A 17,880-nucleotide genomic window follows, 5' to 3' on the forward strand; every position below is an offset into this window, starting at 1 on the left:
CCTGAACCTTGGATTTAGGATGGACATCACCGACATTAACTGCCACAAACTTCCAGCTGGACTGCGATGCACCTCACTGACCTCTGCCTGGATCATCTTGGTCAAAGTATGGACTATGCTCTCTTAAAATGGAATACATAGACTATAAATGAATTGTCAACTAAAGCCTTCATCAGCCAAATAACAAAGGACAATGCATCTATGTGTACTTCTGCAATTAATTCAGGATGGACTTCAAAAATGTTGTCATTAATCTTACAGTTCATACTAAATTATTTTGTTTAAACATTGGCCCCTAACATTTACTTAGTTTACTAATTTAACCCATGACTTGTCCCACACATAAATAACTAATATTGGCATTATCTTCATGTTGTTAAGTCAGAGGTGAACTGGCCCCCACAGTGAGTCTGGTTTCCCCAGGTTATTTTTCTCCATTAACCAACCGCTTATGGAGTTTTGTGTTCCTTGCCACAGTCACCTTCAGCTTGCTCACTGGGGGTCTAAAGACAAATAATATATACACCAATCAGTCACAACATTAAAACCACCTGCCTAACATTGTGTAGGCCCCCCTTGTGCTGCCAAAACAGCACCAACCCGCATCTCAGAATAGTGGGTTATGGTGAAATCGCACATAAAGGCGTTCATTTTGTCAATGGGAGTTCTTCTCCGGCACTGTCTCTGTCCTATTATACAGTCTATTCCCTGTCAAGCACCAGCGATATAAACAAAGACAGCACATTCATAAGAAGTTTGTTGTGTAAATGGACTGTATGCAATGGATTGGAAGAATAGAAATATGGATTTACATTATTTTGTGTGTCCTTGTTAAATGGGACACATTCCTTTTATACACATGGAAAATGTGGTTCAGGATATGGATGTAGGGCCGTTAAATCGTAGAGAATGTAATTATTAATAATTTTCATTGTTATGAAAATAATACTCCAATACAAACACTTTTAATTATCTAAACAATAGTCTCCATTTTCTTAAAATAAAGCATCATTTCTTATTTCTCTTTTGATTTTGGGGTGAACCTAACCCTAACCATAACCTGGACATGTTTTCGTGAGATTCATCCATATGCACGTCACATAAAGTCATTTCATATATTTATTTTTCTTGCTGAATCAACACTACTGATATTGATTTTAGTTCATTTATTATTTGTGATTGTGGTTTAAGGTTGGGGGAAAAAAAAACATACCAATTAGTTTAAAAAAAAGATAACCTCCTGTAAAGAGTGGCTTGATAACAGTATCACACAAGCAACAAAGACAAAACTATGAGAAACATTTATATAAAAGTCTATTTTCTTGTCATTTTTACAAATGTATACAGCAAAGGAAGGTTTCCCGAGAGGTTGTGGTGATTACTGTATAATAACACATTTACAATATCAATAAGTGCATTAGAGAACAGTAAACATCTGTGTTGCTTTATTTCATCCTAATATATGTGTAGGAAATGAAAAGACAGACTGAGAAAGAACTGAGAAAAAGAGAACTTCATAATCACATTCATAGTGAAATGCCTACCAGAGAAAATAACTTTATTATTATGTTCATCAAAATAATTTTACTGAGAAAGAGAAGTCACACTAAAAACTACAGAGACACATGTACTGTATGATCTAGTGAGCATCAAACATGTTTTATTGTGAATGTGTTTTCATTGTTTCTTCACACCAGAGCCTTTGACGTTGACTTCATTGAAATGTGTGTTTTTTCCTGCAGTTGCTTTAGCGTCTCTGTGAACATAAAACCGCAGAAATAATAATAAACACACTGAAGCAATTAAACATTTCAGAAAATCGACATTTCTCAGCATTTTCACCCACACAATATGGTTATGCATGTATCAGTTGGTTATTTATAGTGCATTAACTGCAGAAAAACACCTCACTGGGGCGTCCCCTACAGTACTGTGATATTAGTAACCCTCCGATCTCCCATACTTAGGGCTCAACTGTTTCAGTGTTGACACACTGTGTTATGTGTAGGTGACCTGTGTGTCTGTGGTGGTGCGTTGATGGCTGCTCGGTGCACAGCTCGATGTTTCGGGGCTTCCAGATGACACATGGGAGAAGAAACCTGGAATCTGGACAGTTCCCTCTGCCACTCCTCATCGAATGACTGTGCCTCCGCTGACATGACAAAACATAGAGTCAACGGCATAAATCATCATGATGAAAATTGTTTAATTTAACAGAATTGAGAAGACTCAAGGGCCATTCACACAGAATGCACTCTGTCTGTCTGTGCTCTCGTTTAATAGTTTTTCTGTGTATATAACATGTCATAAGATTGTGTGAGGAACGGTGAAAAAGTGTATTCAACAGCATGTCAAAAACATTGCCAAACTGACATGAATTCACCCAATATAGTGAGGATTCAGACCCAGAGCCAGAACTGTTCAATTCCTGATCCATTTCATCAATTTTTATGGATATTTTTACTGCTAAACCTTAAATGTTTTTTTTAATAAACTTGTTCTAGTAACCGCAGTTGAACAGACTCACTTTCATCCATGTTCTGGAAGTCCTGGTTGAGTACTTTCTCTCCAGTCTTTCTGTTCTCCTTCCTTTCTATCACGTGTCCTCTGTCCTGAATGTGATGAGCGATGGACATCTTCTGTAGTCCACTCTCAGAGTCCTGCAGAGACTTCCTCATTTCCTTTATCTAACACACATACATCATACATGGTTAGCAGGATAAATTAACCATTATTAGTTAAATGAAGGAGTTGGGTGAATCTCATGAAACATATACAGGTGCATCTCAATAAATTAGAATGTCGTGGAAAAGTTCATTTATTTCAGTAATTCAACTCAAATTGTGAAACTTGTGTATTAAATAAATTCAATGCACACAGACTGAAGTAGTTTAAGTCTTTGGTTCTTTTAATTGTGATGATTTTGGCTGACATTTAACAAAAACCCACCAATTCACTATCTCAACAAATTAGAATACATCATAAGATCAATAAAAAAATATTTTTAGTGAATTGTTGGCCTTCTGGAAAGTATGTTCATTTACTTTATATGTACTCAATACTTGGTAGGGGCTCCTTTTGCTTTAATTACTGCCTCAGTTCGGCGTGGCATGGAGGTGATCAGTTTGTGGCACTGCTGAGGTGGTATGGAAGCCCAGGTTTCTTTGACAGTGGCCTTCAGCTCATCTGCATTTTTTGGTCTCTTGTTTCTCATTTTCCTCTTGACAATACCCCATAGATTCTCTATGGGGTTCAGGTCTGGTGAGTTTGCTGGCCAGTCAAGCACACCAAAACCATGGTCATTTAACCAACCTTTGGTGCTTTTGGCAGTGTGGGCAGGTGCCAAATCCTGCTGGAAAATGAAATCAGCATCTTTAAAAAGCTGGTCAGCAGAAGGAAGCATGAAGTGCTACAAAATTTCTTGGTAAACGGGTGAAGTGACTTTGATTTTCAAAAAACACAATGGACCAACACCAGCAGATGACATTGCACCCCAAATCATCACAGACTGTGGAAACTTAACACTGGACTTCAAGCAACTTGGGCTATGAGCTTCTCCACCCTTCCTCCAGACTCTAGGACCTTGGTTTCCAAATGAAATACAAAACTTGCTCTCATCTGAAAAGAGGACTTTGGACCACTGGGCAACAGTCCAGTTCTTCTTCTCCTTAGCCCAGGTAAGACGCCTCTGATGTTGTCTGTGGTTCAGGAGTGGCTTAACAAGAGGAATACGACAACTGTAGCCAAATTCCTTGACACATCTGTGTGTGGTGGCTCTTGATGCCTTGACCCCAGCCTCAGTCCATTCCTTGTGAAGTTCACCCAAATTCTTGAATCGATTTTGCTTGACAATCCTCATAAGGCTGCGGTTCATTTGGTTGGTTGTGCATCTTTTTCTTCCACACTTTTTCCTTCCACTCAACTTTCTGTTAACATGCTTGGATACAGCACTCTGTGAACAGCCAGCTTCTTTGGCAATGAATGTTTGTGGCTTACCCTCCTTGTGAAGGGTGTCAATGATTGTCTTCTGGACAACTGTCAGATCAGCAGTCTTCCCCATGATTGTGTAGCCTTGTGAACCAAACTGACAGACCATTTTGAAGGCTCAAGAAACCTTTGCAGGTGTTTTGAGTTGATTAGCTGATTGGCACGTCACCATATTCTAATTTGTTGAGATAGTGAATTGGTGGGTTTTTGTTAAATGTGAGCCAAAATCATCACAATTAAAAGAACCAAAGACTTAAACTACTTCAGTCTGTGTGCATTGAATTTATTTAATACACAAGTTTCACAATTTGAGTTGAATTACTGAAATAAATGAACTTTTCCATGACATTCTAATTTATTGAGATGCACCTGTATACATATATATATATATATATATGTATATATACACTGATGAGCCAAAAAATAATGATCACTCCCAGGTGAAGCGAATAACACTGATCATCTCCTAACAAGGCCATATGTCAAGGTCTGTGTAGATTAGATGGTAAGTGAATAGTCAGTTCTCGTAGTCAACATGTTGAATGCAGGAGAAATGAGCAGGAGTGAATACCTACGACTTTGAAAAGGGCCAAATTGTTATTGCCAGACGACTGGATCAGAGCATCTCTGAAATGGCAAGGCTTGTGGGGTGCTCCCGGTCAGCAGTGGGGAGTACCTACCGACAGTGGTCCGAGGAGATACAAACCACAAACAATGCATCACACACTGCTACGTATGGGGCTGCATAGCTGCAGGCCTGTCAGAGTGCCCATGATGACCCCTGTCCACCGTCGAAAGTGCCTACAATGGGCACACAAACCTCAGAATTGGACCTTGGAGCAGCGGAAGAAGGTCGCCTGGTCTGATGAGTTCCGTTTCTTTTACATCACGTGGACGGCCGTGTACGAGTGTGCCATTTACCTGGGGAAGTGATGGTACAAGGACGCACTGGTGGAGGGAGTGTGATGCTCTGGGCAATGTTCTGCTGGGAAACCCTGGGTCCGGCCATTCATGTGAACATCAATTTGACACGTGCCACCTACCTAAACATCGTTGCAGACCAGGTACACCCCTCCATGGCAGTGGTTTTCCCTGATGGCAGTGGCCTCTTTCAGCAGGATAATGCGCCCTGCCACACTGCACACATTGTTTGGGAATGGTTTGAGGAACATGATGAAGAGTTCAAGGTGTTTCCCTGGCCTCAATCTGATTGAGCACCTGTGGGAAGTGTTAGACCAACAAGTCCGATCCATGGCGGCTCCACCTCGCAACATACAGGACTTGAAGGATCTGCTGCTAATGTCTTGGTGCCAGATACCACAGAACAACTTCAGGGTTCTTGTAGATTCCATGCGTCGGCAGGTTGGTGCTGTTTAGGCGGCACGCAGAGGTCCAACAGCATATTAGACAGGTGGTCATAATGTTTTTGCACATCAATGTATATACAGTTGAAGTCAGAAGTTTAAATACACCTTAGCCAAATACATTTAAAGCTACACTATGTACTTGTGGTCCTCAAGCGGTTAAAACATAAAACTGCATGCATCTTGCGGGAGAACATTGTTTTTGTTGTGCTTCGGCTCTGCTCCTCTGTGCGGATGAATGTGATTTGAGGCACCGGTGTACACATGGATACAGGACATCTTATCAGAGCGAATGGACAAATAAATAATGAAAGAAAGGAGAAGATGGATATCCGAAAACATGTCATCTGAGCAGGTAAGTGCCATATCTTATGCTGTTATTTTGACTTATTGGAAACATTGATGTTTTGAAATAAATGACGCTACAAAAGTTAGGCAATGTTCGATAACATTAGACATAACGATTGCTAGTCTGATAAGGTCAAATTCTGTAATGTTATTTTTATAACTGCAGGATATTCTGGCCAAATAGACCATGGTAAAATACACATGTGTGCTAGCAAGTGAAAAGTTCTTCACCGATTACAGTATAATTATTGTATTTCACTACACATTTATGTGTGATTACACGACTATACAGAAACCATATTAATAAAATATTTTACCTGTTGAGTAAGAAAAAAGCCATCTCTAGTCACTTTTAAATCCTTTCAGAGTTGTAGCCACCTCTGAAAAGTCAAGCCAGTGTTGATTCGGGTTTTATTTATTAAGTGACTCTGTCACTTTCCCTTTTTGCTTGTAGACTCTGCTCTGTTCGGGGTTTCTTTGTTTTGACAACCGGTGATTCCCCGGAGGTTTGCGTTTTTAATGATCCATGGTCAATTTTTATCGTTCGTTGTGACAACAAACTTTCAGCTTCAGTTACTCCCACACCATACACGCGCTACAGTAGCCGGAATTTATTTTCTCTGTGTACGGATATGGGCTAACCCATTCTCTGTTGACCTCTCTCATCAAAGAGGTGTTTCCAACCACAGAACTGCCACTCAATGGATGTTTTTTGTTTTTGGCACCATTCTGAGTAAATTCTAGAGACTGTTGTGTGTGAAAATCCCAGGAGATCAGCAGTTACAGAAATACTCAAACCAGCCCATCTGGCACCAACAATCATGCCATGCTCCAAATCACTGAGATCACATTTTTTCCCCATTCTGATGGTTGATGTGAACATTAACTGAAGCTCCTGACCCATATCTGCATGATTTTATGCACTGCACTGCTGCCACACGATTGGCTGATTAGATAATCTCATGGATGACTGTTGGTGCCAGATGGGCTGGTTTGAGTATTTCTGTAACTGCTGATCTCCTGGGATTTTCACAGTGAGCAGCAGTTCTGTGGATGGAAACACCTTGTTGATGAGAGAGGTCAACAGAGAATGGCCAGACTGGTATGAACTGACAAAGTCTATGGTAACTCAGATAACCGCTCTGTAAAATTGTGGTGAGAAGAATATCATCTCTGAATGATATTCACATTAAGAATATGAAGCCTTTTTTGCTTTTGACATTATTTACATGACAATTAAACACATTTTCAGCCCAAATTCTCATTTTTGTAATGCAAAAATATTTATTTAAATTGTACAGTATTTATACATCATGATAGCATTTGTTTAACTGTCTTTTATTTCTGCTTTAATTACACAAAACTCTTTATATTATTTTTCTTTACTGTAATATAGTTAAAGTGACAATCTAATGACAACCACCAATGAGAATTACAAAAAATCTCAAAAGTAAAACATCCGGACACATTGCAATAATGAAAATAAGATTTTTTTTAAAATTTTTTTTGCATTACTGTAATGAGAGTTTGGGGTGAAATGTGTAGAACTGTCATGAAAATAAGGACACAATGCAAAAAAATGGTCTGAACGTTTTTCTTCATTCCAAAATATACTATTTTCTTTCTTTTGGACATGTTTTCATTCACTCAGTATTACTTACTCCTCCAGGTGCACTGCGGGTTTGTGAAGATGCCTGGAAAACTTTTGCCGGCTCATCTCCGACTTTCGAGTACGTCATGACAGAAGAAGAGGAAAACGAGTGGCTGTTGGAGTCTGACGCCATATTCTCCTAAATCAAACATTATAGAGTAAACTTTTAACATAATGAAGAATGATTTTCTCTCTATCAGTGTTGAACAGCAGAGGAACTGTGTGTGTTTATGCACTATCTACACTCAAAATAAAAGATTTACGCATTTCGATTTCATAATGTAATCCTTAACAAAATTAAATGAAAAATATGTATTAATAAAATTTTGCTGAAGATTACTCTTTTCAATTGGATGGAATTGTGGTATGAAATTAAAATGCATAAATGTTTAAAATAGGCTAAAATATTTTGTAGAGTGAACCTGGTTATATTCCAACAATGACTGAAAGGTCACACAGGACAATCATTAAAGGAATATTCCAGGTTCAATACAAGTTAAACTCCATTGACAGCTTTTCTGGCATAATGTTGATTACCACAAATGTAATTTCGACTCGTCCCTCCTTTTCTTAAAAAAAGCACAAATCTGTGTTTCAGTGAGACACTTGCAATGGAAGTGAACCAGGGTCAATTTTTGGAGGGTTTAAAGGCAAAAATGTGAAGCTTATAATTTTATAAAAGCACTTCCATTAATTCTTCTATTAAAATTGTGTATTATTTTAGCTGTAAAGTTTTTAAATTGTCATTTTAGAGTTCACAGCATTATATCATCATGGCAACGAAGTTTTAAAATTGGGCATAACTTTACACAGAAAAAGTTAGTATGTAAGGGATAATGTACAGTCAGTTGTTATCACACAATAAATCCTGACAGGGTGAGCAGGACCCCGATGTGTAGCAGAGGACTCTTGTATCACCCTGAAGGGGTTTATTTTAAGTGTCTCACTGTGACAGATTTTTGCTTTTTTTAGTCGAAAATAATTTTCTGTGGTAATCAACATTATGACACAAATGCTGTCGATTGAGATGAACTTGTATTGAACCCCCGAATATTACTTTAATAAAAAAGTTTTGCCCGTTACCCTGAGTTTCTTTTTTGCACGCCTTTATCGCATTCTGTCAGTTTATTCAAAATGCATGTTTGTTTACATACTGACATAATGAGATGCATTGTTGCTTTATTGATTTGCATGTAAACTTGGCTATTTAAAACAGGTTTTTAAATCAGACTTACAACATTCCTGTTCATCTCTTTCATTCTGTTCCTCATGTTGTCCATCATAGAGAAAGGATTGCTGAAGAAATCCAGTTCCTGTAGATATTTATCACATACACAGAAAATAAACCATTATATACAGGTAGACATGAGGTATCATCTGGAATCAACTCAGATTCAAATATATCCATTCAAAGGAAATTAAGAACTGGACAAGTAAATCAGCCCACAAATCTTTCAAATGATAAAACAGATAGTTGCAGTTATGCTCACTGGTCAATACATTATTCCTGTTGTGTTAAAACACACTATATATTAACAGCTATACCATGAAACACCTGTTTACCAGTATATCACTGCATAGCACCCACAAAGACCAACTATTAACCATGGTTAATTTATTGCAAGGGAACGCAAAACTTTTTCAGAAAAAACTAAAACTGTGTAAATAGAAGTCACGTGAGAAAACTGTCCCCTTATTGGTCCGAATGTTTGTGCGCTGTTCCGGAATTTAGCTTATACATCGATATACCGGTTAAAATTATATACCTGTGAAAATTTGTCAACCTGTAAAAATTTCAGAATATTGTTTATTTCACGGTTTATTCTAAACGTTGCAGCATGGTACAGAATGAATGAGAACAGAATGAGGTTCAGAAACAAATGCTCCCAACGAGCTAGTTCTGAAAATGTCCTCAGGCCGATCTATTTTTGTTCCTGCATTTATTTTTAGATACAACTAAAAGGCTTTTATTAAAATGTGTTTAAACAGTCAGAAAGACTGACATAAGTCTAAAACCTAATTTGCCCAATTACCCGGTTTATGTTCTCAGTGAATATTCTTTTCACTCTGGAATAGGTAAGTAAAATGGGGTTCGAAATCTGTTTCACACTGACTTTAAGGTCACTCTAATGTCCTGTTCTCAACATATGAATTCATAGTGCCTCATATAGTAAACATCACAGCATCACTGTTAGGATGCATGTTTTTTTTACTGTTCATGCTATTGAAGCACTAGAAGATCTAGTCTCTGACATGTAAATTAAGGTTTTACTCCATTAGCCATATTTAAACCTTGATATTCGTAGTGAACCCATAGTAATAATACAGAAAAACGAAAACTATGGTAATAAAAATAAAAATGTTGTGGTTATTAAACTTTTACTAAACAAATACCATAGTTTAACTTTTTTTGTAGTAACCATGACTGTTGTAGGCTAAACATGTTTTATTTAATTTTTTGGGGGTGGAAGCTATAGTTTTACTATAGTAATATTGTAGTAACTATGAATAGTAAGTTAAGTAACCATGTTTTTTGGTGAAAAACATTGTTTTAATACAGTATACTGTATCCATATAGTAACCATGTTTTTTTTTTCTCCCCTCTTTCTCCCCAGTTTGGAATACCCAATTCCCATTGCACTCTAGGTCCTCGTGGTGGAGTAGTGACTTGCCTCAATCTGGGTGGCGGAGGACGAATCTCAGTTGCCTCCGCGTCTGAGACCATCAATCTGCACATCTTATCACTTGGCTTGTTGAGCGCATTACCGCGGAGACATTACCGTGGCTTCACGCCATCCACGCACAACTCACCACGTGCCCCACCGAGAGCGAACCACATTATAGCGACCGTGAGGAGGTTACCCCATGTGACTCTACCCTCCCTAGCAACCGGGCCAATTTGGTTGCTTAGGAGACCTGGCTGGAGTCACTCAGCACGCCCTGGGATTCAAACTCGCGAACTCCAGGGGTGATAGTCAGCATCAATACTCGCTGAGTTACCCAGGCCCTTGTACTCATGGTTTTACTATAGATTAACCATGGTGGTTACATTCTTGTGGTTACAACCATAATTACCACAAAATTATGATTTTTATTACCATAGTTTTCGTTTTCCTGAATTATTACTATGGTTTTACTACAAATATCAACGTTAAAATATGGTTACTATAGTAAAACCATGGTAAATGTATTGTGAGGGAACACAAAACTATTTCAGAACAAAATCCAGCTCTGTAGAAAGCGAACCAAACCAAGAAGTAAATGCAACACTGTAAAAATTTTAGCTACGAATCAAAATAGCTACGGGACTGAAAGTTGAGTTGAAGTTACAACAGGGCCGTTTTTAAGCGGTATAAGTGGCCGCTTAGGGCCCCCGAGCCACCTGGGGGCCCCAAAAATGAAGGTTGTTTTTTATTTTTATTTACAGTATACTTTTTTACAGAAAAAGTATGTGGACCCTTTGGAATTACCTGCATTTATGTATAAATGTGTTTTAAATTCTGGTTTGATCTTCATCTAAGTTACAATAATGAACAAACACAATCTGTTTGAACTAATAACACAAATTATTAATTAATTAAATGAAACGAGTTTGGAGGTGTGGGTTAGAACTACTTTGACTTGTAAAAAGCACTCAAACATTTTGAGTTTGCTAATCACAAGAAACATCTGATGACGTGGACCATGCCTCGAAAAAAAAAGAGATCTCAGAAGAATTGTTGCTTTGCATAAAGCTGAAAAGTGTTACAAAGTTATCTGGAAGAGCTTAGATATTTATCTGTCCACAGTTAGACAAACTGTCTATAAATGGAGATGATTTAGTACTGTGGGTACTCTCACTAGAAGTGGCCGTCCAGCCAAGATGACTCAAAGGACACACCGCAGAATGATCAATGACATATAAAAAAACCCTAGAGTGACAGCTAAAGACTTGAAGGAATCATTGGAACTGGTTAACATCTCTGTTCATGAGTCTACTATACAGAAAACATTAAACAGGCATAGTGTTCACGGAAGGACACCACGAAGGAAGCAGCTGCTTTCCAACAAAGCATTGCTGCACACCTGAATTTTTCCAAAGACCACCTTGACACTCCACAACGCTACTGGAAAAATGTGTTGCGGACTGAAGAAACTAAGATTGAATTTTTTGGGAAGAACATGCAGCACTATGTATGGTGTAAAAAAAAAAAAAACATCATTCCAACAGTGAAGTATGGTAGAGGGAGCATCATGATTTGGGGCTCGCCAACACTGAGGGAAAAATTAATTCCCAAGCTTATCAAGATATCCTACAGGATAATGTCAGTGTGTCTGTGTGCCAGCTGAAGTTCAGTAGAAGTTGGGTGATGCAGCAGGACTATGACCCTAAATATTGAAGAAAATCCACTACAGAATGGCTTAAAAAAAAGTAAATCCACCTTTTGGAGTGTCCCAGTCAGAGCACAGATCTTAACCCAATAGAGATGCTGTGGAATGACCTCAAGAGAGCCATTCACACCAGACGTCCTAAGAATATGGCTGAGCTGAAGCAGTTCTGTAAGGAAGAATGGTCTAAAATTCTGAATGTTGTGCGGGTCTAATCCGCAGCTACTGGAAACACTCGGTTGCGGTTATTGCTGCCAAAGAAGGTTCGACTAGTATTTAATCCAAGGGTTCACTTACTTTTTTCCACAGCACTGTGAATATTTAATGGGATGTGTTCGATAAAAACAATAATAAGATTATAACTGTTTGTGTGTTGTTAGTTTAAGCACATTGTGTTGGTCTATACTTGTGACTTTGATGAAGATGATCACATTTTATGAACAAATAAAGGTGCTGTAAGCGATTTTTTCATGGAAAAGTATGCAAAAAATGTTCCAACTCCCTTAAAGATATTAATGAAATAAGTGTCCTGAGATATCTCACCAGTCTCTTTGACAGCTGTAGACTTTGTAAACAGCAAACAAAAATGTGTCCGCAAACCATGGACATTGACGCTTTTCACCTACCAATCATTTTGCTCGTTCTCATAGTGTTGTATTTGAAGCGGATCACTGAGGCTTTGATTCATAATGTTTGTCAGTTGAGAGCTATTGTGCCACTGTTGAATTTGACAGCCACAGGAACAAACAATGCTGCTCTTTTTCTCGGTTTTGGTCTAAAAATTATCTTTGGAGGGCAGGTTTTAGAATGAGGGGGCATGGCTAATTCAACAGCTCAGTCACGTGAAAGCTTCAGAATGCTAACATCGCTTACAGCACCTTTAATGCAGAAAACCAGCTAATTCCAAAGGGTTCACATACTTTTTCTTGCCACTATAAATTTTTGTATATGTTATTTTTTGTAATTTATTGTTCATTTATTGTTCATTTTCTTGCGGTTTCATTCATATTTATATTTATTTGACATATCCTACCTCTTCTGCACAATACATTAAATCACCTTGCCACATAACTGTATATCTGTATATAACATATTTGAACAACATTATTGCCCTACTGCAGTTTCCTCTATATATTTATCTATTGTGTCTTATTTTTTATTCGTATTTCACTGTTTGCATATATATATGGTTATATGTATATTTCAAATGTTGTATGTATCTGTTGTATATGTAATTTTTTTTTTTTGTATTCTCTTTACACTGGAAGCTTCTGTCACTGTTTTTCTTATTTTTCTGATTTTACATTATTTATCTCTGGGTGTAAAAAAGGTGGCTCCCAATCATGTCAACCGTATCTGAGAAAATTTTTGATAAGACAAAGCAATCAAAAGTTATACCATTACAAAAATAATTTATCATAGTGTTGAACGATGTCTCAAAGTGTCCAAAAGCCTCTCCAAACAAATAAAACATAATAACAAAATAATATCTAATTACGCATGCAAACACAACAATGACTAAAGGTTTGCATAGCATGCGGACATGATTTTAGTAATGAGATTTCACAGAATGAGTTTCATTCTGTGTCATTTGAGTCATCATTGAGTCTGTGTCATGTACTTGGTGCCATCTCCTGGTGGTCATATGTAACATTGTGCTTCATGTGGATTATCTAATGATCTATGCATCTGATTACCTTGTGTGTGGACTCGTTTTAAAGAGTATCGCCTCCTCATACTAATTGTATGTGATATTTTTATGTTCCATTTATTTTTCGAGAAGTACGTGACAAAAGCAAAACCAACATAATTGTCAAAGACATACAGGGCTCGACATTAAGCATTGTCATGTGCTTGTCCTCCGGACAAGTAAATTGGTCATTCACTTGTCCAAGCAAAAAAGTTACTTGTCCGGAAATAAAAAAGGACATTTATGTTACATGTTCAAGTAATATGTCAAAGTTTATGTTGTACATTTTTCTAAAATTATGACCGATACCCAACCTAGTAGTACTATGGTACTATGGTTGCATAGGTACTATGCAATCAACTCAATTCTCTGCGACAGAAATTTAAAATGCTCTGGGTAGGAGAGGAGGCTATTGTCATATGGTAATTATTTGATGTCACGTACAATTGTATATTGGTCTCCCCCAAACTGCATTATCCCGATTACAGCTGGTTCAAAATGCGGCAGCAAGGCATCCGCTTATTTCTCTGTTGTTTACGTGCACTTTAGACATCACTCTCTGTGTCTACATGAATACCTCACCAAGACTGGCATTTTGGCGGAATTTTTAAATGTATTTGTCCGTTCAGGTGCGCATTTTTTTTCTATCACGGGCCCGCCCATCCAAGCTTAAAGGGTTGAACACAATACAGAATTTGAGATGTGCTAAAAATGACACTGTGGTGGGAATTTTCATGATAAAAATGACATTGTTAGAAGACAGATTCAAGTTCCTGGGTGTCCACATCACTGAGGAATTCACATGGTCCGTCCATACTGAGGCCGTTGTGAAGAAGGCTCACCAGTGCCTCTTCTTCCTGAGACAGCTGAGGAAGTTTGGAATGAACCACCACATCCTCACACGGTTCTACACCAGCACTGTAGAGAGCATCCTGACTGGCTGCATCACTGCCTGGTACGGCAATAGCACCGCCCACAACCACAAAGCACTGCAAAGTGTGGTGCAAACTGCTAGACACATCATCGGAGGTGAGCTTCCCTCCCTCCAGGACATATATACCAGGCGGTGTGTGAAAAAAGCTCAGAGGATCATCAGAGACTCCAGCCACCCGAGCCATGGGCTGTTCTCACTGCTACCATCAGGCGGGCAGTATCGCAGCATCAGGACCCGCACCAGCCGACTCCATGACAGCTTCTTCCCCCAAGCAATCAGACTTTTGAACTCTTGATCGATCACGATACATATATCAGCACTGCACTTTATTAGCCTCAGACTGGACACACATTTTATACTTCTCTTAATAACAAACTGGCAGCTGACTATCAACCAACAGCTGAATGTCAACACAACACTTCATATTTATTTCCACTGATTTCTACTGTATACAGTCTTCTTATTTTGTGTATACTGTATATTTTATATTATTCTTATTGTATTCAGTCTTCTTATTTTGTGTATACTGTATATTGTATATTATTTCTATTGTATACAGTCTTCTTATTTTGTGTATACTGTGTATTGTATATTATTTTTATTGTATACAGTCTTATTTTGTGTATACTGTATATTATATATTATTTTTATTGTATACAGTCTTCTTATTTTGTGTATACTGTATATTATATATTATTTTTATTTTATACAGTCTTCTTATTTTGTGTGTACTGTATATTGTTCATTATTAGGTGTATATTGTGTTGTGTAACAGATGTGTAAACTGTGTTATGTGTAAATCAGATGTTTATTGTAATTGTCATACTGCTATGTTGCTTGGAACCGCACCTAAGACTTTCATCCACTGTTGCACTTGTGTATATGGTTGAGTGACAAATTAAATCAACTAGTGAGAGTGTGAAACATGTTTCAACGAGACTATCCACAGTGATAAAAGACCCTGAAGTTGCAGAAACACAGTAAATTAATATACCGTATGTGTTATACGTTCAACACATGGTGCAGAGAGCTCTGAAAAATTGGTATCTGTCACCTCTGGTTATCACGTCTAATAAGCGGCTTGTGTTTCTCTGCAGCACTGAGTCAGGAACTGATGTGAACCATCAACACTCCTCAAAGACAGCTCATAATGGCACTGGAGAGAAGAGCACCCTTATCTGCTCGCCGCAGGAGGGTAGTTTTAACGGAACCCTATTTTAGTTGGACTGTGTTTGGAAGACACAGTCGTGAGGTCATGACCCATTTATGCTCATGCCATCAGAGCGGCAGCTCTCATCTTGCAGGTGTCTTTATGGACAGAGAGATGTTTCAACAGTCCCGCTGGGGAAAACACAATTGATTTAGCAGATGATTTGCGTGGGAGAGCTCTCGGAAGAGCAGTCGCTTCTGAGAATAATCAGAACTCTGGCGAGACTTCGGACATGATCTTAACATAGAAAAACATTTCTCAGGTTACTAAACAGACACTGGCTGTTATTAAACCACACATATGACATAAGCTGGTATGCAATGTTACCAAAAGTATAGAAATATTAAGTATGAAGCCATGTGAAGTAATCAGCCAAAAAGGAAATTAGGTATAACGGTATATACAACAGCACAAACTAGTTGAGATACTGTTTATACCGAAGTATATATATATTAGCGCACATATCATTAGCCAGGGCTGGTCTTATTTACATGGAGAAAAATAGAGTTATGTAAAATACAGAGTGGCTGATAAACTTATTGTTTGTTACACACAACACAAAGTAGAGTTTAGTTGTTTATGGTTGCCGAGCAACATTCCAAATTGCAGCATTAATATAGAATTTAGTTGATGTGAAGTCACAGGTGTATATACAGCCATAGATATACACTGATGAGTCAAAACATTATGACAACCTGCCTAATATGCTGTTGGCCCTCTGCATGCCGCCAACCCACTAAGGCATGGACTCTACAAGACCCCTGAAGGTGTCCTGTGGTATCTGGCACAAAGACATTAGCAGCAGAAACTTCAAGTCCTGTTTCGGACTTGGTCCAGTACATCCCACAGATGCCCAATCAGATTGACATCTGGGGAATTTGGAGGCCAGGGCAACACCTTGAACTTCATCATGTTCCTCAAACCATTCCTGAACAATGTGTACAGTGTGGCAGGGTGCATTATCAGGGAATACCATTGCCATGAATGGGTATACCTGGTCTGCAACAATTTTTAGGTTGGTGGTACATGTCAAATTGATGTCCACATGAATGGCCGGACCCAGGGTTTCCCCGCAGAACATTGCATTACACTCCCTCCACCAGCTTGTTGTCTTCCCAGAGTGCATCCCGGTGCCATCACTTCCCCAAGTAAATGGTGCACATGTACATGGCCGTCCACGTGATTTCAAAGAAAACGGGACTTAACGGACCAACAACCTTCTTCCACTGCTCCAAGGTCCAGTTCCAACACTCGCGTGCCCATTGTAGGCGCTTTTGACGGCGGACAGGGTTCATTATGGGCACTCTGAGTGGTTTGCGGCTACGCAGTCCTATACGCAGCAGGGAGCGATGCACTGTGTGTTGTGAAACATTCCTCCCGTAAACATCATTAAAATTGTCTGTGACTTGTGCCACAGTAGACCTTCTGTCAGTTCGGACCAGATGGGATAGACTTCGTTGCCCTTGCACATTGATGAGCATTGAGCGCTCAACACCCTGTCGCCGGTTTGTAGTTTGTCCCTCCTCGGATCACTGTTGGTAGGTACTCACCACTGCTGACCGGGAGCACCCCACAAGCCTTGCTGTTTCAGAGATTCTCTGATCCGGTCATCTGGCAATAACAATTTAGCCCTTGTCAAAGTCGCTCGGGTCTTTCCTCCTGCCCATTTCTCCTGCATTCAACACATTGACTACGAGAACTGATCGTTTGCTTAACATCTAATCTAACCAGACCTTTACATGTGGCCTTGTTAGGAGATGATCTACGTTATTCGCTTCACCTGGGAGTGGTCATAATGTTTGGCTCATCAGTGTACATACATAGATACCTAATTCGGCTGGTTTGGATACGTCAACCGCGGCGCCGTCTTGGAATGGTTAACAAGGAGAGTGGTTTGAATGAAAGTGAATGGAGAAGAAGCCTCAGACTGCTGCATAAACTGCTTTTGAGTGGAAACCGTTTATCATTAAGGAATTGACTGACTGGATGCTAATTTACAGTATGCTTGTTGTGATATATTCATTTGTAGAGTACTTTATTTGCAGTTTATGAAGTCAGGGAATTGCATCAAGATTTATTTACAGTAACGTACTATCATAAAACTCTAAAAGTTCTATATAAATACAACTTGTAATATAACTTAAGTAATATGACCTTACTGTTGATTTGATATTATAATTTTGGATGTTAGATTAAAAAACAAATTCATGATTTGAATAAACATTTTATGGATGTTTTTGGCGCTAGATTCCTTTATGGTTATGACCCATCTATCCCACTGCGTATATGATCACTAGTACCACTGCTTATATTTGAAGCTTCCAGCAT

General features: G+C 38.6%; 1 protein-coding gene and 1 pseudogene across 3 annotated transcripts in view; both read right to left on the reverse strand.

The window, feature by feature from the left end:
• The window catches only part of LOC127421791 (E3 ubiquitin/ISG15 ligase TRIM25-like), a 486,145-nt pseudogene that overhangs the window by 11,829 nt on the left and 456,436 nt on the right, over positions 1 to 17,880 (reverse strand).
• Positions 1,152 to 17,880, reverse strand: part of LOC127421964 (myeloid leukemia factor 1-like) — a 30,968-nt gene continuing 14,239 nt past the window's right edge. For all 3 annotated transcript variants that reach the window (XM_051665228.1, XM_051665227.1, XM_051665229.1), the window contains exons 3-7: positions 8,586 to 8,663; positions 7,361 to 7,489; positions 2,528 to 2,687; positions 2,014 to 2,152; positions 1,152 to 1,756 (exon numbers count right to left, since the gene is read on the reverse strand). In XM_051665228.1, the coding sequence (XP_051521188.1) occupies positions 1,678 to 1,756; positions 2,014 to 2,152; positions 2,528 to 2,687; positions 7,361 to 7,489; positions 8,586 to 8,663 (585 nt within the window). In that variant the 3' untranslated portion in view covers positions 1,152 to 1,677. The remainder of the gene's footprint in view (positions 1,757 to 2,013; positions 2,153 to 2,527; positions 2,688 to 7,360; positions 7,490 to 8,585; positions 8,664 to 17,880) is intronic.

This window comes from Myxocyprinus asiaticus, chromosome 31 (assembly GCF_019703515.2).
Source record: "Myxocyprinus asiaticus isolate MX2 ecotype Aquarium Trade chromosome 31, UBuf_Myxa_2, whole genome shotgun sequence".
Classification (NCBI taxonomy): Eukaryota; Metazoa; Chordata; class Actinopteri; order Cypriniformes; family Catostomidae; genus Myxocyprinus; species Myxocyprinus asiaticus.